The 27,500-nt window shown below is 33.0% G+C and overlaps 1 protein-coding gene across 1 annotated transcript in view; it reads right to left on the bottom strand.

Annotated features, from left to right (window-relative positions):
- Positions 1 to 27,500, bottom strand: part of TUSC3 (tumor suppressor candidate 3) — a 110,863-nt gene that overhangs the window by 35,329 nt on the left and 48,034 nt on the right. Inside the window, exons 5-6 of the mRNA XM_041482760.1 lie at positions 27,323 to 27,463; positions 17,795 to 17,884 (exon numbers count right to left, since the gene is read on the bottom strand). Coding sequence (XP_041338694.1) covers positions 17,795 to 17,884; positions 27,323 to 27,463 — 231 coding nt within the window. The remainder of the gene's footprint in view (positions 1 to 17,794; positions 17,885 to 27,322; positions 27,464 to 27,500) is intronic.

The following is a 27,500-nucleotide window of genomic DNA, read 5'->3' as shown; positions in this document are numbered from 1 at the left end:
TTCAAGTTTCTTCCATCTGCTGTTGCCAAGAAAAACACCCAAACAGTCAAGCACTGAAAAGTTCCAGGATTGCAAAAAGCAACACAAGTCTTATACACATTCTGAATTATCATTACATTCAAGCTTATACTGAAATTTTTTAAATGCTAGCTTTACTAAAGAAGCAACATTAATACATTCACACCTAGAAGAGGAGAAAAAAAAAATTGAACAATGAATGTCCATGTATTTGGGAGAAGGAAAACTAGGAATTATTTGACGTGAAATTAAAAAAAAATCTCTTACTATATTTTAAGGGCTTGTTCATGTGAGACTTTAATACTTCGACTACAGTTTGCAAGGAAGTTAAGAGTATTACAAGCACTTCATTGTGAGATTGCAGTTTTCTTCCAGCTCAGAAAGGAGAGAAAAAGCTTAGTTATATTCTACAAATATCAGAGTTATTTAATGTTCAATTATTGTGGCTCAAATAATAAAATAACGAAGTTGTACTTTTCAACACAATAATTGTTTTGAAATAAATAAACAGGTGACTCTGGACAAATAAGTTTTTAGGCCAAAGGCAAAGATTATATAATGAATTTCATTAACAAAGACTGAAATGAAAAGCAGAATTTTGAGAGCAAAAGCAATACCTCATGATAAACTATTCTCTTTCTCTGCAGTAAGAGAATAAGTTTCATGGCTTTAGTAGATCATGGCTTGCAAGCAAGTACTACTAATTTGGGCAAAGCTGTTGAAAAACAGAAAATTTAAGATGGTTCAGTTACAAGAATAGCATATTAATTAGCAAGAAAAAGGCAAAATACTGATGTCAAAAATAAAAAATAAAGGTTTCAACACATACCTCTTTATACAAGGTATGAAGCTCTAGTTAAAACAGTCAAGGTGACTTTGACCTAAGCAGATTCCTAGTCCCACATATTCATAGAAGAGCAAAGAAGTTTCTTTGTACCTGAAATAACTTGGATGAAATAAAGATTCAAAAGAAGTCAATAAGCACTTTGCTATTGATTTCAACGGGCCAATATTTCATTCTGATGGTTTATTGCTGATAGAATTTCAGAACATTAATATTTAGAAAGATATATAATATTGAGTAAGCCACTTAATTGCACAGAACAAACAATAAAGTAAAACCATTTACTCTATATTAAAAAAAATTCAATATAACATTTATTTCTACATAACATTTAGCTGCAGAAGGCTAAACTGGCTGTCACAAGAAAAATCAAGTTTTCAATATAGAAGAATAGGCTCTGCAAATAACCTGGGGCAAGAGATTCAGCAGGTAAACTGTTAGACACATTTTTAGTGGTTAGAAATGCCTCTCTCCCAAGTTCCTTCTAGATTGACCTGGAGATTAATTATTTAGTAAACCAAAATATGACTTACATTGAGTGACTGAACAAGAAAAACATGTAAGAAAAGTTTAATGACATCCTTCTAATATTCCACATTCAATCTGGTATCACACATTTAGCAGCTGAAGTTTCTCAGTTGAGGTTTTTCTCTACTTGTTCTGAGAATACTTTTTTGGTTTTTTTTTAACATAAGTGAATATAACTTGCTTACTCCAAAATGCAACTAACAGATGGAGCCCAAACTTTTACAGCAGTGTCTACCTCACCAAGGAACAGTGATGGCTAGAAGCTTCTGTATGTCATGTATGTGCTCACCCTTACCAAAGATTATGAAAGGAAGGTCTGATCACACATAGGAGCAAAATAGTCACAGTCCTTTAAGTACTAAGTACTACTACTACTCTCAACTAGTACTACTACTATCTCTCAACTCCTGCTAGCAGGAAGCAAGTTTCTGCCAATTCCATCTAACTATCTTTTACATGTCCTAAAACTCCTTCAAGTAATTTTGAAATGTGGCATCTGCCTTGATAAAGTACTCCAAAATATAAGCTATTTTCAGCACTAGAAAGTACATCTTTATGTCTTTCCTTAAGCAGTTTAAGAGCCCCCTATTATTGAGCATCTTTTATAAGCATCTGTCTCCAGTGATCTGTAGCCCCTCAAAGTTAATCTGAACAGCTGGCATGCATTGCAACTGCATGTATTAGCATGACTGTGTATTGCTGCCTACCAATCCACATCTCTTCTTCTGTTCCTCTTTACACCTTGCTAACTCCAAAGAACATTAATTAGTATATACATTGTGTAAATGATTTAGGATGACCTTTGAAACAGGTAAGCTGGTGAGCAAAAAAGCTAAGAGCAACTTCAAATATGGATAATTGCTTAGCTATCTTAAAGACACAATACTTTTATTTCTAAAAGTTAGTCTGTGATATCACAAGTAAAACATTACCAGTAAGCCTGTTCTGCTGTCAGAGCATTTTGAATAAAATTTCTTTAGTTCCCTATGTACCCGGAACTTTGAAGACATTCTTTTGCATACACATTACAAAAAAAACCCCAAAACAACTACCTCCTATAGCAAAGTGTAATTGAACCACTACTATCTGAATTACTCTGGTAGATGACAGTCTTCAAAAGCTTCCTCAAAGAATACTGTTCTTTATCATTATATGAACTAAATAATTGAAAGAAAAATTGGATAATAAATGAAGTATTTTTCATATAATTTTGTCTGTATTTTAATTACTTTCAATTGTCTTTACTTTCTTTTTACATTTTGGAACCTTCTAGAAAAACAAAATCTGCTAAGATAACTGGGTATGGTATGAAGAGAAATATGAAAATATATATTTGGAAATAATACCTGTTTAGGTATAGGATTTTAACATTAAATATTATTATCTTTTTTAGTGGCCTTAATTACTCCATCAGAAACAGGAAAATTGAGGAAGAATGCACTGAACCACTGCTTCAACCATTTTTGCTTTCCTGAAGGCAGACAGATTGGCAGGGGAAGAGATAAGGTAACTAAGAACAGCAAAGCAAAAATAACCCCAAATTTAGCCTCATTCTGTAAGATGAATACTGTAGTCCAACCTTTCATGTACTATAAAATATGTATTATCAACCATGTACCTTGCCAAAATCAGTAATACTCTGACAAAAGTTTACAACTTGCAGAGTTCTTAGCACATCCAAAGTTCATCTAAAGGCCATTGTATGAATTAATTTGGAATCTTTCTGTCAAAATCAACATGTTTGTTATCAGCCTCTTGAGTAATGCCACCAGGAAAAACAGGCAACATTATAAGATTTGGGATGCTGTTAACACACTAAAAGAAGAACTATCTTCAGTAATAAAAGTTCCAAGCATTACAAAATATGGTCAATTATGTGTAATGCTAACAAGGTCTAGCTTTCAGCAGAGCCACAATTCTGCCTACACAGAACTGTTCAAGCACTTAACATATTAGATGATTTTTTGATTTTCTAAGAATGACTTATTGGATTTAAGAGTTATTTTCATACACTTGAAATATTTGTGATTGCTAGTGAAACCTTAAGTTCCGTGAATCTTTATTTGTTAACCTATACATTAGAAGATCAGGATTTCATTTAAGTAAAAATACAAATATTACTTCAGAATATCTAAATGCAGTAATTATTCATAAGACTACCCCTATATTTTAGTTGAGATAACACATAATTCTTGAAATTATCTCAAATAATAAGAGAAATATTGCTAACAATGACCAATAAGTCAATGAAAATGAAAAGATAGTCTTCAAAGCTCTCTACAGTCCACCAGTAGTGCTTAAGCCCTTGATTTATTCCAGTGTAAATACTAACAATATTGAAGTGGGCCATGTGAAAGTTTAACAGAATTTTATTACCATGCAAAATTTGCACGATACTTTTGAATGCACCACTATTTTGTGCATTAGCTAGCCCATAGGAAAAAAAAATTACAGTATTAAAGAAATAAAACTAACAAGCTGCTCATGAAGAACTGCTCAAACAAGTTCTCAAAGACAGGGCTTGAATGCATAATACAAAAAAAAAAAAAAAACTAAAATTCCTACTTTGGTGATCAAAAATAGCATGTAATGGTATTTGTATATCACACAGTGTGCTAGTTTATATTCCGTACTTCACATTCCAGACCTAAACTTTGAAGTCCCAACTCTTTCGTAATTCAACACACCCCAGAAATAAAACCATATTTAATGTCAATTTACTAAAGAGGAGGTTAGAAATGTGTTTGAAAATTACTTTTTTTTCCCCAAAAATGCTCATAAAAATCTCTGAAAGACACCAGAGTGTTATTTCATACTGTATCAGGACTGAGAGAAACACTCAGAATTTATTTTAAGTCTGATATATTTATCATTACATTAATATCAAAACTGTATTAAAAAGTGAATTTCAGTACATGCAATGAGAAATTGGCTACACTACAAAAGCACTGATAATAGTGTTATCTCTTCTGTTCCAGCAAATATAACCTCAAAGAGGAAGCTTCCCTCTACTGACAATTCAAAGTATTCACATTATGAGTCTGACACTTGCATGACTGATAAGAGACAAAGTCAGAAAAAGTTTGAAGGTCATTCTTTTGTCTCGCATGAAACTGGTATTTTTAATACCATCTAGCAAGCCTTTTCTGGGAAACTCTTTCTTTGGAAATGCACTCTATTTGGGTAGATATTAAAATGCAGCTACTGCGTGACCGAAAGTATTCTAGTCAGGTTTTTTTATTAACTTGACATATTAAAAAAACGCCAAAAACTTCAGGAATAATAGAACTGACCTTTAAAATTAAAAGAAGCAGCACTGTGATTAGGAAATATACCTATACATACAAAAAGTTTTCTAGTTATGTTAAAAGATTAAGCTTTTAAAACTGATTGTGTCTAGGATCTAAATAGCAACTTAAATATGTATTTTCACTCAAATTTCCAAAGAGTTCTACAGAATTATAAAAATATTAAAGGACTGAAAGTCAGGGGAAACAAGATAAAAAAATATTTCTACGGTTCGACCTGTTAGAAATAGAAAAATTGTATTCATAGGATGTTAAAAAATCAAATTATCCTGATACTACATTAAAAAGGAATATATGATAAAGGGGCCAGAATTCAGCCACTGTAATACTTCCAAAAATTACAGATAATCCACACTGAAAAGTTTTTTTACATACAAAGGATGCAACATATTTTTTAATTCTTACAATGCATAAATAACTTTTAAATGGTTTTATAGTTTTTCAGTTGAGAAATTAAATTTGATAATTAAACAAAAATTACATCAAACTTGTCTCTAAAAGAGTTAAGTAAAGTAATTCAAGACGATAAATTGAAATATTCATTAAAATTATTGAGAATTTGAGTTAGCTATTAATTACACACAGACACCACCCCAATTCCTCACCACATCTCTTCTCAACACCAAAATTACTCTACAAATTTGGAACAAGGAAGTTTACCCTTTGGTATGCTAATTTTCTAAACATTCATTTAAAGAGGCATTTTTACTGTCAATAAAAAAATACAAGATTGAAGAGAAAGGATCTTCAAACTAAGCAGACAATATATTTTCATATCCAATGCACAATCTAACAAAGCTCTTAACTTAGGAAAGCAAAGCATTTAAGTCAAGATTCTGAGGAGCGTACAGACGTTTGGTCTTCAAGAAATAAGAGAAAAGAACAGTACAGCGCTACTAACGTAAAAGCAGACGGGACTCAAATCTGTATCTCAGCTTTTGTTCATATACATATGAACAAAAAAGCTAAGACACAGATTTGAGTCTTTTTATATATATAAAAAGCAAGAACTGGACATACATTTATCATACACAATATCATATTCTTTTAATGATATTTTACCAGGATATGCCTGGTAAAACATAAGACACACCTTCTCTTAGGAACAGGCATATAGGATACAAATCTGTGATTGAAATGATCTTCATGGAACTAGAGCTTCTTGCACAAAATCACTCTTCGGATCAGAACGAATTTCAAAATTTGACTGGAAGAACACCACAATTACTGATATGAAGATGCTTATGTTGAGCTGCTGTGGACCCAAAGACTATGTTTAGATTAGCAAGTAGTGCATTTTATTTCTTCAAACCCAATATACACACTGCACACATCTCAAATAGTTCTATTTTACACTAGTTCCTCTTTGGTCCAACAGACTGAACAAACCAGTACTCTCTGGGAGTGTAAGGCAAATTCCTAAAGTTCACCTTCTAGCATTATTTCATGCAAAAGGATCATAGGTCATGTGCCCTGTTTATTGTAAAGCAAAGTACAGAAGGTGGGCATTAAGGTGGCATGGGCATCAGAAGAGCAACTCTCACCTGAACCAGGCACCGATGCGAGTGAACATTTCACTTTTTGGAGAACAATGAAGTCAAAAGATAACTGAGACCCCACCCACAGAGAAGAATATTGCAGAGTAGAAGAACTGAATAACAGTCAGAAAAAGAACTCCACTAAAGACTAGTTTTCTAGGTAGAGTGGAAACAAATACTACAAAGAGCAGACTTCAGTCATCAGTATATGACACCTGGCAGACTCCATTCTCATTTACCTACTGATTCCACAAGAATCAACAATATTTTAAGTGTGCTTTTGATATAAAAAGCGGCACTGTACAGACACAGGAAGAACAAAATAGTTTCAGGAAAAATGACTTGAGCTAATTCAGTAAAATATACTGAAATAATAATAGTAACACATTTTACACTTTCAATTTAGATTTTTAATTTCAAAAGAGCTCAAATGAAATGAAAAATTAACAAGGGAAACCACCCACACTAGGAAAAATTGGTGAACTGAGTCAGAAACTAACCATTAAAGTTCCTTAAGTTACCCTGAATTTATACCCCTCACATCTTAAAAATAAATAAACAAATTAATAAATTATTGGCCTTTCAGAGAATAATTCCTAACTGATGAACAATCCCATATGGAATACAGTGAACAATCAGAGCTGAGAAAGAATGGAAAGAAAATAACTAGGAAACACATTTCCCTCTTAAAAGGTCAAGAAACTTAGGGACAAAATAGAAGTTGCCAGGAGGCAAACTGAGGCGGCCCCATAGCAAACAGGTAGCTCACACTTCAGTCATTAAAGCAGAGAAAAAGCAAAAAAAATTAATATGCAGTAAATAGTGGTAATAATCCAGTTTCCTAATTCTGTGAATGTTTATGATGAATATAAGGAATACAAGTGTCCAGAGCTGACAGGATGCATCTATACCACATAAAAAGTTGCATGAAAACTCAAAAAGCATTATTCTAAAACTAGTACATGAGTTTTAAAGCACAGTAACAATTTTATGTATTGATTGAAGACAAATCTATCTGCCCATGTTAGAGTAAATCTACAGACGAGCATACACAGAAACCAAACACATCCTGAAAAGAAGGAAGTAGAATTTCAGTAGAGTGAAATTTTGAAATAAAGAACAATTAAACATGCAAATGAACATGAAAAATGAGATTAAATACAGCACATTTGATCCTAAGAGGTTTCAGATCCATTAGACAATCTTTTTTTAAAGAACTTAATGCTCCTGACCAAAAAAAAAAAAAAAAAAAAAAAATCTACTAAAAATCTGGATATTGGCATTTCATTGCATTATATTTAAAGGTGTTATAAAAAGGGGTTAGAACAAACTTGGTAAGCAGTTTGAATAACTGGCTCAACAGGAGACAGAACAGGCTGTTTAAAAATACATAAAGGAAGTCTATATCTTGGAACTAATTGGACTAATTTATGAAATTTGAAGTTGATGACTTGGGTGCAAAAATTGGTATTAATGAATTCAGCTGAGGCCAGAAAAGAACTGAGATAAAAACCACCACTACTTTACACAGGAAGATCTGAAAGTGATATGAGTCAAGTCAGAAGGATTTCCAGAAATTCTGTTCTCGTTGTATGAAAATAATTCAGACAAGAAAAAGCATCCATTTTATAAGTATAGGCTGAATGTGATTAATATATGTGATCAAACAAGTCAAAATCAAGGTACAACATGTGGCATGCATGATCCACCCAATAATTAAGAACTGCATTTGAACACAAAAGGTGGTAAAATAGCACTGCAAAATAAGTCTGTGAGCAAAATCTTGAGTGAGAGACTTTGATAACATATATTTGCCCATGACTGGACAATGCATAAGGGGTCTCCTTCTACTGCATACCCAGGCACTACGAATGAGGCTTTGAAGGTATTTTTGAGATCACAACTGTATAATATGGTGTAGATGTCTGACTGAAAAGAAAAAGGGCAAAAGAAAAAGAAAACAATTCAAACAAATATTATGCATAAAGACTGAACTTGTTAGCTTGGTATTTATGTTAATAACCCAAATGAACAGAGGCTCATTAAATAAAACAGCAGATGTGTACTTGTCACCTATAGCAATAAAGTCCAGGATTCTGCTGGAAGATATTTCTGCTTTTTGTTTGGTTTGTTGGGGCTTTTCCCCACTTATCCTTTTCTTTTTCAAATTGTTGTTCTGTGTTTACTATTCCAGCTATGCTGTCTATTTTCAAGATGCATTTTGCCCTGTGCTATATATGCTGTCTATTTTGGAAGATAGCATGTTCAGAACAGATGTTCTTAAATTTATACAGAAAATAATCCTCTAAGTACGAGTGGTTTGAATGTGTCTTTAACCTGCTCCTTCTAAAATGTTTCCCTCAGCTTTAAAGAAGCTTGTGTGGAGGGATTTCAATTGTTTGTTCTTCACTAAATTAAGCTTTCCAATATTTTAGCAGAGTTAGGAAATTTGCAAATTAAACAAACAGGAGAAGAAGCCAGAAGAAATACAAATTAAAGTCTTTGTACTTTGTTGGGGGTTTTTTGCAGTTACTCAAGGTTTTCAAAATATTTGTAGATCTGAATTTGATCCAGTGGGTTTTAAAGGTTAAAAGCAATACAGTAGACCACAGGTCAGCATAAGCAATACCTGAAGTGGCATATTCATTCACATCACAGCCTTGTGGTTCTGTATTTTCGAGAGCTAATTAAAAATAATGTAAGTGAATATTTATTGGGATTTTAAATGACTAATGAGCACAACTTTAATTCAATTTTGATCTCAAATAAATTCTTAAAATCTGTTGTTAAACTGTACAGCTGATCCAATGCTTGCATTATCTCCATTTACCGTAGCACACTCCTAGCTAAATGCTCATCCACCTCTTTACAGGACCATACAAAAGGGCTGTGGGTACTATCATGTTGTACTGGTTTTAACAGCAGCAGGCAAATTACACTCCAAATAAGCCACTTCCCTCCCTGCCCTCCTTTTGGAAATTTCCACATTTCCAGCATTAAGAATATTTTAAAGGACAGTCCTGGACAAGACCAGATAGTATTTATTAAGTCATTAATACACTGAAGTGTATTAAGACTCTGAAGTGTTCTCTGTCTATAAACAAATAAAACATCAATAATAAGACCTACTCTGAAAATTTTGGTTTTCAATGACTCTGGTATTTAGCCACTACAAAAAACTATGGAAAAAATCCTACTATTATACATCTGACAGGGATTACTCTGGTTAATATGAACTATGGAATATTTTTTTTTCTTTGAAATGTTTTTTTAGAACACTGATTATATAAAAAAAACCCATAAACCAAATTATTATTTCAAGAATGAAATTCTACTTAGAAGTGTGAGAGACGTAAATGCAAACAACTTCCTTCTTTTAAATGGTAGTGCTATTTTTATTTAATGTAGAGCATTTTGCTATGCTAAGTGACCCCGGGACCGTAAACACGAAGGAGATTATTTCATGCTTTTGTTTACTGCTCAAAAGCTAGACTTGCAAGACTGTCAGTAAACAACTCTTTTTAATTTGCACTGTACCTGAAGTTGAAGAGCCACAGCCTTTAACAGCTTTGGTTTAAATATTAATGACAGACTTCTATGGGGAACAGTGAAAAATGTCTCTTTTTTGCAGTATAAACATATACAGAAGAACTACAGTCTATTTCAAATAAACATGAAAGTTTGAATCTGTGAGTACTGAATACTAAGAGCAGGTGATGCACACAAAATCTACTCCTCAGCCCACTTCTGTACATAATATTAGCTTGACACAAGATGCTTCTAAAATCTTTAAAGAGCAGATCAATTCTGCAATGTCTTTTTAATGACAGACCGAAGTGTGTGTGCCTAAAAGCTAGTGTGAAACAAACAAAAATAACTCCTTGTTGTAAAGCTTGTGTAAAGCCTACTCCTTTTGTGAACTTTCTTCTCAACAATGTGGACATAAAAGAAGTTTGAATGCTGACCAGAAATCAGGGTAGAACTCAAATTATGTCCTCCCCATACTCCAAGAATAAGGACAAAGTTTGAAAACAATAATTCCCTTACAAACATTTTGGTGACGTTTTTGAGAAATAAGTTTGCTGCTTACATAGTAAGACAATTGACTTAGTAATATCAGCTTCTAAATATAAGCATTTATAATGTAACAGCCATGTAAGTGATTCTTGAGCAAGATCTAGTTGGAGTTACTATCAATCAAACTTTTCACCAAATTGTTTAGCTTGTACATGTTCTTTGACATAATGGAAGAGCAGAAATCTTTAATATTAATAACACATGTTGTATGGTATTTCTGATAACACAAGCTTTATAGAATTTGCAAAATAGTTTTCAGATTTCCAGGATAATTTACAGTGACTATTGAGAAGACAAAAGTATATATGCATACATTCAACTTCTCTTATAATTACAATAATTAGAATAAAAGGAAGCACAACACCAACCAATGAACACTAGATAAAGAAATTATTAATCTGAGAAATACAAAGGAGTTAGGAAACAAGATCCTTAATTAATTGAAAGATTCTCATTGTTTGTTCTAAAGCTAGAAAAAAATTCTTTCTATTGAAGTATTATTGTGCCAAAAGAAAAATGAATACAAACATGTTCCTCCTTCAACTTGATTTTCACAGTTGCTTTGAATAGGTCTATTGTTATAGAAGTCACAAACACCACCAACTCCTCCTCTGCTCCAACTAACTACAAAAACAGCTGAACCCAACAGTCAACTCCTGCCTTTACCAGAGCACCTACTTTCATATTCTGTTCACATGTATAACATTGCCAAGTACCAGCTTATTCTATTTTAATTTTAGTATAGGAGTAGGTTTTGCCTGAGCACACCAGATGAACTCAAAATTGATTCCTCAGCTGCCAGGGTTCAGACTCTGTTTAATCTTAATTCAGTTTTGCTGCTAGAAGTGGAGAACAAAAAAAAAGCAAACCACCAAGAGCAGGACTTTTTAAAATCCCAAACAAATGGAACAAATAACAGTAGTTGCAGCATCATTAACCTTGAGAATATTTACAATGCTTCAAAAAAATATGTAAGGAAAACAAGGAAATACATAAGGACCAGGTTTATGTGTCCATCCCTGATTATGACATATATCTACATAATTTGTGTGGCAACATCTATAAATAAAAAAAATTAAAAGTCTTCTGAATGATTCAAAAAAAGAAAAATGGAAAAAACCATATAAACTGCTACTTAATATCCAGAAATTCAGAAATATTTGATATCTAACAGGTGAGGTATATAGCACCACCCTACTTGCCTTTGAAGGCAGAAGAAGAGACTGCATGTACAATAAAACCTTTTAGTTTACCTTTTAATTTAGTCCTTATGTCTTCTACTGTATCTTCTTTCAGTAACAGTCAGTTAACATGAAAGTTTAGCCAAAGAAAGTAAATAATGTTGGCACCAGAGCTAGACAAAAAAAAAATGTCAGAATAATTTTTGTTTCCGTGAAAACATACAAAAAGCATTTTATATTTTATAAAGTATCACATAGCAAATAATTTTTGCCTTGCAGGAAAAAAGAAAAATACAAAACCAAAAATATAAATGCAACGAAAAGTTCCGTATGTTCAATAAAAAACCACCATAAAAAATGAGTAAACAACAATAAAATAGTATCTTTTTGAACCAGAGATTCTGGGTGAATTAGTCCATAGAGGACTATCTGAAGTATGCTGCTTCATTTATGTTAACACACTCAAATGCATGTTCCTTCTCTTGACATAGTCCACAGGCATAAGAGAAGTGAATCTGTTACACCAAAATGATAGCATAGAGCTAACTAGCAAAACTATATGGAAAGGCAAGAGCTCACCAGCTCTAGAAGGCTCTGCAGGATAGAAAATATTTTGAGACTTTCCTAGTAGTTCACAAGACAATTCCCAACTGCTGAAATTTTACTTCAGGAAAAGAATCTCGCACCCGTTATACAGACTATGTTTCTACAGGGAATAGATAAGATTCACAAAATAATCCATCAAAAAGAGTGAAAGATGGTGTTGCACAACATGGAAAATATGCTCCTTTCCTCTCCTCTGCCTTCCCCAGTCTCCAAGTTGTAGGATTTTAGAAGAAAACAATTGTTTAATAGGTACAAGAAGAACATCTGCATGGCTCTATTGAGAGAGCAGAATCTATATAGCAGAACATCTCTGACTACTCCAAGCATAATATTTTCTTGTTTTCAGTGTGGATTTTGTAGTGATATCATAGTGCAACTTAAGCTAAAGTATGCTGTTAGAAGGTCTGAAAATCTGTACCACTCATCTAAGTCCACATTTTATTAAAGTCAATATTAAATTCTAATTAAGAACTCAGCTAAATCAGCTTTACTACAGAGGAAGATAAATTTTACCATGACTGTTTCTGAAGGAAATTAAAAACAAAAGATAAAATAAATTAAAAGGTAAAACTAAAAAAAAAAAAAATCTGTGGATGGTTAAACACTGGAATAGGTTGGGAAATCTCTAACCGTGGAGACATTCAAAATTCTCTTAGACGAAGCCCTTTGTCTAAGAGAAAGAGCAACCTTTGAGCAAGCAGCTGGACTACACTATCTTCAAAGTTACATATTAATTGTTTTAATAGATAAGGCTCTTAACATATACATCTCCACAACCAGTAGAGTCCAGGAAGACAGAAAAACTAGATTCTTGTGTGGCATTTAAGCTGGCTTTACAAAAATGGCTCTCAATCTGTCAGCAACAGAAAAACATGAACCAGTTATTCCCATGTGCCATTCTGGTTTTCTGCCTTAAAGTATATTTTACTGCATTGCATTATTGTTCTATCTTCAGATACCTCAAAAACTCATATATTTGAGGCTTCCCTGATTTCTGACATAAGAGCTGTTCTGCAGAAAATAGTTCTTCCAAATGAAAGTAAATGGCTCCCAGTAAATTCAAGTAAATTCGTCCCACAAAAAAAAAAAGAGTACTAAATATTGCGTAAGGTTTCCCTTTTCTAATGTCAAGGTAGAAACACACGTTATACAGAATGCCAGATACAATCACCCTTGCAATCTTAAAAACTTTGCACTGCCAATTGGTAACTTTTTTGACTAAATCATGACAGAAATTTAATTGAAAAGCTTTAGAAACCCTTTTCTTCTTGTAGCTTCTGAATAGACTCACTGCTTTGATAACACCAGGAAAGCTATTTCATTAAAAACACTCCTAAGTAATGCACTACTCATTTCAATCCAGCATGCCATTATAAATAATTGGCTATTCCAATAAAACATTTAGATATATTTTCAACAGTACTATGGCTGTGATTAGTGGCAACAGATGCACCAAAATATTGCTGTGGTAAAAGTCAAGCCAATCTGGATACCTTATGTTAGGTACTAATAATAACCTGTATGAACTCTTTTTTATCTAAAAGCAAGACAAAATATTTTATCATACAGTAAAGTGACTTTTGTCTGTATTGCACTGCTACTATCAATATGGCTACTTTTAGAAAAGTCAGGCATTACAAAGACAATCTTGGCACACTTTACTTCAAACATGCTTCCAGATACACTGAAGGCCAAAGGATAACGAATTTAATGTGACTGACTGAGCTTGAAAGGGTGAGTTGTTATTTAAAAATGTTTCAAGAAACAAGTCCATAGATTTTAATTAGATTCTTATCAGAAACCATAGAAGAATTAACCTTGGTAAGTGACATTTTGTCCTGCTTAGCAGTAGAGGATAGTGCAAATTAAGAATCCCAATATTCTTAGCACAATTTTTTCAGAATAACTTTGTTTTGTGTTAACAAATGAAAAAAAATATACCAGTAGTCAAATATATTCTTCATTTGACTTCAAAAACATACAGCTAACTACATAACTGTATCAGCAAGAGAAGTGAGTAAAGATCAGTGGTTATAAAACTACCAAAGGTAAGTAGGAGAAAAACCCAGGATGAATAAGCTCTACAGTTAAAGAAATATTTATATTTAATGTGATATTATAAGGTGTTTTATTTAAAAGATCTTTTAATATACAATTGCTTCCTAAGGACACAACTTCTGTTATACTTAAGGAATTTCAACAACCTTTAAAGTATAAGACAATAAAAAAATCCTATTAATATAGTGGCAAACAATAACACTGTCCATTTCACAAGGCATCAACTTACACAGGAAAACCACCTAATATCTGATAATAAAATACCATATTTTTTCTCTTGATACAAAAACTTTTCTAACTTCTTTTCTTTCTAATACTTTCTTGAAGAGAAGGAAAGAAAATTATGACCTTTGGAAACCATGCCAATTCAGCATTTTAGATTAAGCTTGTCCTTTTCCCTGTTCTCATTTAGAGCAAACTTCCAACCATTTTAAAGATGTGATCTTGAGCACATTGCACAATAAAAAATGTCGAATTTGTATGCATAATAATAATAATAATAAAAGACAGCTACCTAATGGACAGATACACATAAATGCTCTCTTAGCCATGGCTGCTATTTGTTTAAAAGTTGATGAAAATCTAGTGAGAATTCTTTGCTATTAGGTCAATTAAATAGCAGCAGAGCTACCTCTAGAGAAGGCTCAAACCCATGTAATTGCTTTCTCCATTTCTACTTCTCTCACCACCAGCTCTATACAGGTCAAGCTCTGAATAAAAATCAGAAGTCTCACAAGGCTTTACACACAGACACCAATAGAATGTTTAATTGTCACTCTCAGTCCCAGTAAAACAGGTTCAGATTTTAGCATAACACAGTCAGTAATGTCCCAATCCTAACAAAATTATTTTGCAAAAGATGGATAACTCTAGAAATAAAACAGAAATAAAGTACGTGTCAAGATCGAAAACTAGAGCAGTTTCATAAACCTAAACCAGAACTGAAATAGCAAAAAATGTTACTGTCTGATTCAGCTTTCTACATAAAAATGGATGCTCTTCCATGTAGACCCAAATCTAAAAACAGTTGATAGTAGTAGGGAATAAAGGAGCTACCTACAACAACGGCAATAAGAGAGACCATCAGCTTTATAGAATAGATCACGCAGAAATATATAAAAATATTTCAAAGCTTCAAAGAGTACAGTCATGCAGTTAAAGTAGCTTAGGTAATCATAAACACAATGCAAAAGACAAGTTTTAAAAACTGGTGATGTTATGTGCACAAAATACTGGCAAGAGTAAGTAGTGTTGTCTAAGCAAAGGACACAGATGTCCTTTCATCCTTTGAAAAACCCCCAGGAATTTAAGAACAAATTAAGTGTCATCTAAAGTAAAGATTAGAGCAAGAACAAAGCATATAATAAGAGATATTTGAGGCAAAGAACAGTTTATGAAGACAGAGTATTACCATTTTCAAAGTCTGTTGGCATATCAGGCTAGTATAGAACTGAACCACTAACTTATATGAAATAAGAAAAACTAAGAAGCAATAATTTTGAACTTAATAATAAAACTATTAAGCTTGGTGACCTATTCCATGTGTCCTCTTAAAACCAGAAATTTCTGTGGTATGACTGTCAACAAAGTTTCAGATTATTACATGCAAGTAATCCTTGCAAAAAATTGGCATGCAAATTTGGAATTGTTACTAAATGCTAGACATTGGAAAGAAAGTGATGAGTTAAATTTCATCCAGATGTAAAGAAAGCAGCTAGTGACAATTCACAGAGTTACAATGAATTATAATGGTTGAATAAATCTCACAGAAGGCTAGATAAGCAGATTTATTGCTTCAAATTCACAGAAACACAGATAAGTGTTAGAAAAATGAAACGGGAAAATGTTCAAGTGTTATTTGAAGGAAAAAAAAACCAAACCACAATGTAAAATAGGTAAGGATTTATAGCCTACTTATTAAGCTTCTAACACTTCTCAAGTTAGAGCTTTAAATGACAACTATTCTGGTCAGTGATTGCTTAATTAAAGCAGGATCCTGGTAATCCTGCATTTAGTCTTCTTTTAATTCTTAGAATCTAACTGGTTTTACTTACTGTCACATACAAAGCAATCAGTGCACTGACACATAGAAACAAGGATAGACAGGTGAATCAGAGGCAGAAGCAACTTACCTGAAGTCATAAAATGCATCAAAGCCAGAAAAGAATGTATTTTGACCACACAATAGATTAGTAACTAGAATTTAAAACCATCTTTGCCACTATTTCCATTAATTAGTTGTGTGTACTAAGATTCCCAAAGTAGTAGCACTACAGACCTGCCGGATATGAGTTCACACTCTAAAAATGCAGACAAGCCAGCACAAATTCAGGAATATTTAAAAATTATTAAATGTAGAGTATACTTCCAAAACAGGGGTTTAAGACAGGGAATGTGTGTAAAATTGGATATGGTAAAAACTAATTTGTCACAAACAGTGCTTTTTGTATATGATATTTCTTCTGTCACTCCACTGAAAAGTGTCATAAATTTAATCCTGCAAGGCAGTAATGAAAAATTCCAAATTTTCATAAACAGTATTTTATTGTGATTATTTGTGTATCATCAAATCTATATCTGAATAACAAAGTTCACAGATGAAATCCTGTTCTATTATGACATCAATATTCTGCTTCATTCCTGATAAAACACAGATCAGTAATTAATTTCAAACCATCATTTTTTGCTAGTCCAATTAAGATACGACACAAAGAGAGCTTAAAATAAGTGTTTTCTTTAAGATGTAATATGGCTTCCTTTAACTAGTGATGGACAAAACTGAAAATAGCTCAATGGACTGTGAATTATTAAAAAAAAATCTTCCTGATAATTGCAAGTTTTGTAGATTCCATCTCAAGAAATTACTTTAAAAGGTAAATAACGAGGAGTGATTAGCAACTAGCCAAGGTCATTTTTACTTTCCTAATAGGCAAAGAGAGTTTATTTTTCTGAGATCTGATGAACATTTGTTAACTCTTGAGCAGGAAGAAGCAAATAAGGTAATCCTTTATAGGCAGCAGTAGCAGGATATAAAAGTAATTCTGGCAAGAGTCAATGGTAACTACTTAGTAAAGCTGATAAAGAGATTAAATTGAAGAAGCACAGAGATACAAGAAAAAGCATTCTGTAAAAGCTAGTGGAAGAGTTACAGATGTGATGGAAAATGGTATAAAGCACAAGAATGCTTCCTCCTCTAACTACAATTATTGGGAGGGGAAGGTAAGAAGTTACAAACCTTAAAGGTTTGTGTAAAAAAAGGTTTGCGTAGCCTAAACATAGGAAAAAAAAACATTTGTTTTCCACTGTGTGAGGAAGCACATCCCTACAAAAAGACACAACATCTACATTTACCTTTGGGCAGTGTGAATTGTGTGGTATAGAACAATTTCTAACACATTCACTACAGCTGCAGAGAGAGAAGTCTGAACAACACAACCACTCATTTCATTGCTCAAATCAGAGATAGTGGCACCTTCTAAAGATCTGAAATTCCAAAACAGACTCTGCTTGCAACTAGATTTAAGACTCTGACAGACTTTCATACAGACCTATAGACCTGCAATTATTGGCTCACTGTAGCAAGTGACTGTTTACACATCCTTTCCCCTCAAAATAAAATTAAAACAACCAACTCACCACTTGTCCATTCTGAGGGTTTTTATGTGCATATGGTGGTCCACGGATATGATTCCACATCTGACCAGATGTCATAGCAAATACAACGCACTAGAAAAAAAAAGAAAAACAATATATTCATTAATTTACTGTGAAGGACTAAACAGAAAACCATTCTGCTGGTTACTTTTACTTTAGATATGCATTTTTTTTTTTCCACTAACCAGACGTAGCATCTACCTCTAAGTGAATTTTAGGATAATATCTTCAGATGCATTGCTTTCATAAAATTCTTAATGACTTCTACTATTCTGAAAATGAGTTAGCTCAAGCCAGATTTTACAAATCTCACTTGAAATAATCCTAAATTTATATACCACAATTACACATCTACATGACAACAAGTACTTGCAGCAGTAGAAGGCATTCATTGCTAATGTTCTGGAAACCAGTACTCAAGATTTATAAAACCTTCCATCAAAATATTTCTGCCTCTAAATCTTATACAAATATTTTTGTTTTCATGTGTCTGAAATTATATATAAAGTAATAGAAAAAAGCCAGTTATTAAAAAAAAAATCTGTTCTATTTTATGAAATTCTCATTATGTGTCCTATATGGCTGTGATTCATTTTAGTTATGACAAATAGCAATGGTTGATTTGCTGGAAAGGTTGAAAATTCCCAACAGAAAAAAGTGTGAGGTTAGGCTAGGTATGTGCGACAACTGTAAAAACAGACCTTAATGCTTGTAGAAGATCATACTGTAGAACATACATGACAAACAGGAGTCGTACCAAGAGTCATTAAGACTATTTTAAAGAAGAAAGTATAGTATTTTTGATTACCAAGTGAGAGAAATAGGAAACATGTATCATCCAAATATGTATTTTGTTTTATCAGTATAAATAATCCTTACAAAAGCTAAATTTTAAGTTCAGTACATGCTCATTTTTACTGTATATCACTATTCCAAATAGCATCATAAAGTCATAAAGATATGGTAGATGGATCATGCCATAAAGGCAGATGGATCATGAATGTAAAAATTTGTACCATAGTGACTAACTAGTAAACCGGGGTTTACTAAAACCCTTTAGAGTGTTTTCTTTAAAAAACATTTTGTAACATGTTTGTGAAGTAAATAAAAGCTAGTGTAGCTCTGTATCTCTGTAAATGCAGCATTGCTACCTCTAGAAATAAGAACAAGGCTTTACTATGGAATCTTGTCAAACTTTATTCAAATCTGTCTTGTCTTTCCTGGCTTTGGGTTTTGTTTTCATTTGGGGTTTGGGTGTTTTTTTTTGTTTGGTTGGTTTTTTTGCTGTTGTCGTTGTTTTGGTTTTTTTTTTTTCTGCTGCTGTTTGGTAGTTGTTGGGGGAGGGGAGGGGTTACCTATTTAGCTAAAACAGCAATTTTTCCAAAGACCAGGTGACCATGCCTAGTTTACATTACATTGGCATATTATTTTTCCCCCCTCTATTCTGTTTAGGATGAAATAGATAGGACCAACATATTGATGTATTACAGTAGTCATGAGATGACAGCAAAGACAGCCAAAGTGTAAATATAGGCTACAATGTGTCAGTATGGAATGACAAGAAATGATGCACAGGATTACACTGGAGATCCCAAGACTATAAATATTACAATAGTGAATAAAGAAACACAGACCTGGGAGCCTGTAGAAAACAGTGTTAGTGCTAACAAAGAAAACAAAGGACAAGCATCCAACCTATTTAAGACCACTTCGATTTGCCCTGTAAATTTTGATGTAAAATTTTGTTGCAGATCAGTGAAGAAGCACAAAGCATGAAATAGCCCCAAGTGGACCCTAAACCAAGGAGGAAGAATGACAGCAGCATCATACTCTTCTCAGCAAAGACCATGGAATGCTGACAACTCATCATAATGCCACATCACCCCAAAGCAAGAGAATGATCTGCAGATCCAGAGAGAAGCAGTGGAAGAGTAACCATGACATAAGAGAAATGCAAAGATACCAAGAAATGCATGCAGAACAATTTAATTGTGGTGTTATTAATGAGACTTCTCTTGTAATAGAAAGAAAAGATACATTTTCAAATACAGTTTAATTACTACTTTGCTGTAGTGTTACAATTTTAATTACAATAAGAACAGGTTCCTATTTTTAATATAAAATGTGTCTCATTTTGCTTTTAACAGGATTAAGAATGTAACAGCATAATAACTAACATAGCAGATCAAGACATACTGGTAGTGATTGCCAGCAAATGGATTGTGTTTTTATTAATAAAATGCAACAAAATGAAAAGAGTATACAGTGACATTACTGGGAGAAGAGTAACATAGTTATTTCTATACCTTGCAGATTGTTTTAGCAGAGAAATTTATACTGCAATTTTGGTGATGACTCATATAACAGCTTATGTGAAAGCATAAAAATGTAGAAATTGAAAATATGGGTATCAAAAGTGAGATGAAAGATATTTAGAAAGGCAAAAAAATAGCTGAAAAGTCAAACACTGTAAGATAACAGATGCGTAGAGTACACAAACTGTGCCTTTCTAAAAGTGTGCTTTCCATGAGAAGTAATTTTTCTCATTTTTAAATTACTGTTTGTAATTTATATTCTCTAGGGCCAAATCTGCTTCCACATAGAAAGATCAAAAAGACTCTACCCCATTTTATATATAGTAATATATTTTATAAATTATAAATCTCCCAAATCACTGAAGATCTTTCATGCTTTAAATACCACACTGTGAGACAGTATAATATCTAGCAAAAGAAGTAAGTAGGAGACACAATAGTGGGGAGTAGAAAACATCAAGTATAAACATAATTGAAAAGCAAGGACTCAACAATATGGTTATTTAACCTGAAGACATCTTTCATATTCTTTTAGTTCAGACTATTTGTGACCAAAAAACCTAATTTGGTCTACCACACACAGGATCTGCAATGATTTCCTTCCATCATGTTCCTGCTTATGGTGTTTTTCCAAATTACTTTTTCATCAGCCAAAATACATTTTCCAGGTTCTCACTTGTCCTTTTCCAATCTTCATCTAATTTTAAGTATCCTAAGAACAGAGTATTTTCATCATTTTCCTTATGCAAGAATTTCGTATGCTACATATAGTGCTTGACATTAAAGCTCATTTTGCTGTGCTCTATATTCTCCAATTACAATCATCTGTGTAAAAAACCCAACATTGGAAACTACAGATTTCTACTGTTTGTAAAATACACACCATTATTTCTAGAACACATGCATGCATCTGTAATTCACACTGATACACAATGTTTACCATTCCAAATGGCATAGTTCCATAGGATCCAATATTTTGGGAACCAAAAGTTTCCAAACTAACCATTACTGTGAGTTGATTTTTCACGGTAAGAAAATTTGCCAAATTAATTCCTAAAAATTATCAACTTGTTCACATTTACTCTCATATGCAGAGAAAATGTGCCTTTCTGCAGTTTGCTTGGATCTTGTCAAAGTTCAAAGGATGAAAACTGGAATAAAGGAGAAGATTGAAGCTGAGCACTTATCTCTGATCACAATGCTACTTTTCCATAGTAGAGTCTGTATTTCAGCAGTTCTACAGAGAGGAATACTATAGACACACCTTTCCACCATCTGCTCCTTCTTTCTCCTTGTCAGACTCCAAGAACACCACTAACTGCTGCATCTGATTTATCAACAGACTTCCGGGGTTTTTTCAGGGTTTAAGCTATTTTAAGAGCTTCCAGATTTAGGTAGCTTATTTTGCATCTAAATGACAAAAGCAAGCAGAATCTTTGGCTCTGTAGCCAAACACTGGTGTTCTAAGGGAGTACACTCCAAGTGTAGATGGATCTTCTGCAGGACCTTGTTAACAAATTACAAGTGATGCTTCCTTGATGGCTTCCATCCTTAGTTTCACTAAGGGGGAGACTGCTTTAAGCTCACCCATGGTGCATTTGTGTGTAAATCACAAGGTTTCTAAGAACAGATAAAAAAGATAAATTAAGCACCAAGAGTCTCAGCAGAACACTGAATGGCAAACAAGACACAACTTCACAGGTACATAAGCAGAATTTCTCAACTGGTCTTGAAAACTTTGCAAATTATTTATTTGGGTTTTATACATCCCCTTCTCAAAGGCCTAAGTTTTGTTTAACACTGTGTACTAGTTCATCAAACAAAACCGCTGGAGACTTAAAAAAGTAATTTAGTGTGCCTTTTGAAGAGAAACTTCCTATTAGCAGATAGTATACAAAACAAATAATTAGATTTCTTTGCAAGTTTAGACCCAGGAACATGGGAAATTTTGTAATGTAAGAAAAATAATAAAATTTTAGATTAATTTATGACTATAGTTAAATTCAAGCATAGGTTCAATAAAAAGTGGACAAATGACAGCTAGTTCAACATTTTATTTCTACATTGTTCTGTATATGTAAATTCTAACCATTTCAGAATAACTGTTTTAAAGAAATGTAATCCTTGCTTATCCAGTTTAGCCTTGCTTTTGCACTCAATTAAGGCTTTCATGCTATGAGATCTGTGCTCCATTTCTAAATCCATCACTTAGTAGATTCTCCAATAAGAAATATACAATTAAAGAACAGAAAAAAAGAAGCAAAGAGAATTGTGTTTTTAAATTATACATCTCTAAAACCTCTAACTATAGAAAGTAAAGAAAATTAACAATCAGAATTTATTGATGTTCTTTTGAATGCCTACCTAATCACACAGAGAAACCTTCGTTTTTCTGTTTATCTTTGAATAAAGCACATTAATTTTTTATCCTCATTTCCAGAAAGGGGTGAAAAAGTCACCAGTAGCCATAAAATCCTCCAAGCCCCTTTGGACCAGTAACTGCTGATGAATGTACTATGTGGTGTGTATCCACACAGTACACATTCCTCATACCCATTAACTGCTATGAGAACAGCAGACACACACTTTGTCTCCTCATTCACGTGATCTGTCATATTTTGCCCAAGAGAGTTAAATCCTAGGCAGCTGCCTTCTAATCTCAGCACAGATTTTGTCTTCCCTGATTCCACAGGTATATAGGCAAATCTGAAATATACACATAAAGTAAAACTGAAAATTACATGCAGAAAAAAACAGCCTGCTAAAGAAAATGCTGTCAAAAGACAGCCTAGCCAACAGAACAGAAACTCTCAGCACACATACTGTTGTCTAAAATGAAGCAACTCCTTATCTAAACTGCTAGAACCTTGCCTAGTTTTTACCATCTGACCTTTTCTTCTCTCTGCTTAAGAAATGAAGAGTCCTGAAGAGTCTGAATTGCTTCTTGTTACCACCATAAAAGACGGGAGTCTGAAAATATCTAAGGATTGAAGTCCTTTGTCATCTTTGTGTTGGCATGTCAGAGGGAAAAATATCCATAGATTAATAGCAGAATTTGAATTAAAGCACAAAATAATCTAGGGCATAAATTTTAATTGTCATTTCAAAAGACATCGTTTGGGATATTATGTACTGGGATTCAAGTCATCCTGGTTTGCCATCCTAAAAGTCTTCTGGGTAATGTTGCAAGTGAAAATGCCTAAGGCATACAAGATACTACCAGAGCCTGCAGTGCTTCAATGAGGGGATGAAACCACAAATATTGCTGTGGTGCAATCTAATGCTGAGGGCAAAACCAATTTGATCGCCTTGTGTGAACTGTCACTGGAATCAATGTGTGAGAAGAAACCTGTGGTCTTGCTTCTACAAGTCTATGAAAACTATTAGATGCATCATTAAAAATTGCATTCCGAAATATTCTTCTAAAACACTACTGGAAATACTGTCTATGAGACACAACATTTTTATATCAATTAAGTTATCAAATTAACATTTCTGGGATCCTCTGTCAAAACAGTACAAGACTCTTTATGCTGAGATTTTTCTTCTAATTTTTAGCAAGAGATATTCAATCAGGCAGAGTGACACCATCCATTTTTCATTTAAATAAAAAGTAACCAATTTTTTTTTTCCTTTTTTAAGATTTGGGAACATAAAAACTGTTCAAAGGAAACTGAGAAGCTCTAACAAAACAAGAAAAAGGAAACAAGAGTCCTCTGTTTGCAAAAATACAGGTTTCAGTCACTGAATGCCATAATCTCTATGAAAATATTTCAGTTGGAATTTAAAAATGTTTTCAGTATGTTTAATTAGTACTAGCTACCTAGCAGTACATCCAAAAAACATTTAAACCCCAAACCTAAAGCTTTTAGAAAAGAGCTTTCATGCTTTCTCAGCTCTATACCATCTGAAAAAACAACTGCCAATAAGAACAAAATAATTGTCAATACTTCTGCTGAAAATGTGGGTTTTCTGTAGCCTTTAAGTATCTTGACAGGATTTCTGTTTAATTTGGTTTTGAAAGTTCAAAAAGGAAAAAATATTCATGACGAACATAAAGATTTATAATTAAATATTTATTACTTATTTATACCCTTCATAACAAGCATTTTACTAGGCATTACTTTCTCTCCTTAACTAGACACCATCGCACCCATTTTTATTTTTCCTTCTAATGAGCTTTTATCAAAAAAGAAGCTCTAAGTTTACTGGTAGGGAAAAAAAGCACTATGTCAGAGAATCATAACTGTACAATATTGAATATATTATTACCTTATATAATATATATATATATATATAATATTAGTGACTGCCCATTTTCTTCTATGAGTCACAACAAATTTTAGTCACTAACTGAGGTCATCTGTCCAGAAGACTGCAATCTGGAGTCCCTGCTGATTCCACCAAAAAGAAGTTATAAAATTAACTTGTACGTCTGTGTGGGTCTGAATAAAACCAAAAGGACTTCTAGTAAATGTATGATCTTTGCTAAAGCATCACTTTATAGGGCATGGGGCTTTTACTACATTGTGAAGTCAGAACACTAACAATTAAAATAGTAAAAAGCCAAAGCTATTTGGCACAGTGCCATGATTAATTACAACATACTTTCAAATATAAGACCACTTCCTAAAACATCCTTTAAGTGCTATTAATTTTTAAAATAAACAGAATTTTACAGGGAAAAGTATTAGCAACAATATAGGGCTTTAATGCCATTTTAGTTACTTGCTTGTCTATACAATCAGCAGGATGACAATTACTCAAAGACATTAATACATTTCTTAAAATATTTGATTACATTTGGATCTGTCCTCAGGAGTTCAGCTGAATGTCATTATAGGTTTTCTACATAGCAATTAACAGTCATGTTCAGATGGAAACTCTTGAGCTTCTGCTAAAGAGAACAGCAAACATTCTAAGAAAAAATTGATGTGTTCATTTTCTCAATTACATTAATTACATCTTCAAATATTTATTGCAGCTTGTAGTAGAGTGATTCTACAATCTGAAGAACTCATTTTTAACCTCTGCAAGACAAAAACAACAATTCCACAAAACATTGAAACAAACTTCATCTGAAAAGTCTGAGGTATGAAATTGAGATGAAATTGCTGTCTGCAGAGATAGAGTGCATGGTTAAACAAAGGAAATACCACTGATTACATATCTTTATTTGATTTTTTGACACAAGTATCTATTTTGTTGTGATAATTATTGCTTTAGTCAGGTTGTTGCTAAAGATTAAAAATCAAAGTTAGACTGATACATATCAAATGTGAGATTAACTGGTGGTAGAGCATGTTTAGAAAGTATCATCATTGAAAAATAATGGTAACCTAGAAAAGTGTGTGGAACTAAATATGAAAGACTTTGGGAGAGACATGTCAAAACTCTGTGCTAGATCTCGGGATATTCCAAATGACATCCTGGAACAGAGAAGATATTCTGATCCTGGCTCTCTAGATCAAAAGGAAAGTTCATTCTATTTGAAATCTAGTCTGGTTTATTTGAAAACTTGTTCTGTATTCCTTCCCCACTGTACGGTGTAGATTAACAAACTGCTTAAATAAAGACATTGTCCTATACTAGCAGGAAAAGCTATGACAGCACATGAGAGAAAACAGCATTATCAGTAGCCATTATTCAAGATTAATGCCAAATATTGAAGAATTCAGAACAAAGAGCTTTCTTTAAGATCTTATTAATAATCTAGACATAAAAATAGAACTTGCCAGATATTAGATAATTTTATCTTTGATCTTTATGATATAAAGCCTGCCAAAGGCCCATCAGGTGACAGTACCACACAAAAGAAGGTATCGTCTCACATTTTTGAATCAGAGCAGAATAGCGAACCAGTAATATGATATTGAAAAGGAAAAAACAGTTTTAGGATAACCTAAGTCTAGCAGAACTAAAACAAAACTAAAACACACAGAACTATAAAATAGCCCAGGCTGAAAGAGACCTCAAAAGACCACTTGGTGTAAGCTTTCTTGGGAAAGGGATCCTAGATGAGAAATAAAACATAAATGCTGATGTAGAAACAAAACTCACATTCCATATAAAATCCTAGCCATGTCCTTTCAAGAAAGTTAATTCATATTGATACAAGTTGAGGAAAAGTTTTTAAAATGATCACAGGAATAAATAATCATTTAAATGGCAAAAGAATTAAAGCTTTGTTTATATTGCAAAAAACACATGGATGAATTTCTAAAAAGTAGTGTTCTCCATTGACATTACTACTAGTACAGTAAAATACTGGATTGGACTCAATAATTACAGACACTATTCTAGTGTTGAAACCCATGCTTCTGATGCCATGTCCCTGAAAATTAAGACTTTGATGCTTCTCCTCAGATTTTTCCTCCTCTCTCAGTCGTAGCCATGTCAGAGAAATATGCTTGATGATGCATCCTAAGAACATCTACCATCCCTGAATACTATTTCCTGTTTAAAACTGAGCTAAGCTGCACATCCCACATTTTTCATCAGTCTACTCAGTTATTTGAAAATTACCATGTAAATAAACACATTATTAAGCAAATTGAAGCTTCATTCATTATTAATGGTTTTGAGGATTTAGTTGACTAATATTTCAAACACACTTGACGACATCTAGTTTCTCCTCAGAGGTAACACTAAGATCATCCTATACTCATTTAGGTTAACAGTAGAATATTAATGTCAGTACTACTGAAACCAGTTTTGAAAACAATTCCCTCTTTTTCTTTGTTTCTCAGATCTTTCATCACTGTCTTAAAAACATATAAGCCTTTGTTTTTTTCTCAAACTTTCATTACTCTAAAGTGATATAGCCTGACATCAATATCTATGCTAAAGCAATCGACATTTTGGATTTTATCAAAGAAGGGCAAGTTGAACCACAGCCATAAACATCAGTAAGCATTATGGGAAATATTTTCATACTAAAGTTCAAATAAAAAACTATAATAGAATTTGCAACTATAATAGAATTTGCTAATTTTCATTGCATCACTCATAATAACTGATACTCACTTCTTATGAGAATTAGACCCAAAATCTGGATTAAGAATCTTTTCCTGATAGTATCATTCTGAACAATGTGCTCATTCAATGGTTATTAATTTACCCTGTAAATAATGAAAAAATATATGCTAAGATGAGAAATTAATAAAAAGCATATTAGTAAGGAAAATCTGCATACCAGAGCTGCCATGGCCCAGCCAGTTTTGTTATAGATGAACTCTAGATTATTTCTTCGCAGATATAACAAGCCACCAACAAGAGATACCAGAAGAGCCAGTGCAATTGTACCAGAATAGTTAGGAGGCCTGAACACTCTAATCTGGAAGGAAAAATGCAAATACAGATTGTAATAAATG

The sequence above is a fragment of the Pyrgilauda ruficollis genome, unplaced genomic scaffold (genome assembly GCF_017590135.1).
Source record: "Pyrgilauda ruficollis isolate IOZ18807 unplaced genomic scaffold, ASM1759013v1 scaffold1, whole genome shotgun sequence".
NCBI lineage: Eukaryota > Metazoa > Chordata > Aves > Passeriformes > Passeridae > Pyrgilauda > Pyrgilauda ruficollis.
Note: the sequence above shows the minus strand (reverse complement) of the source record. Positions and strands in the feature narration are given on the sequence as shown.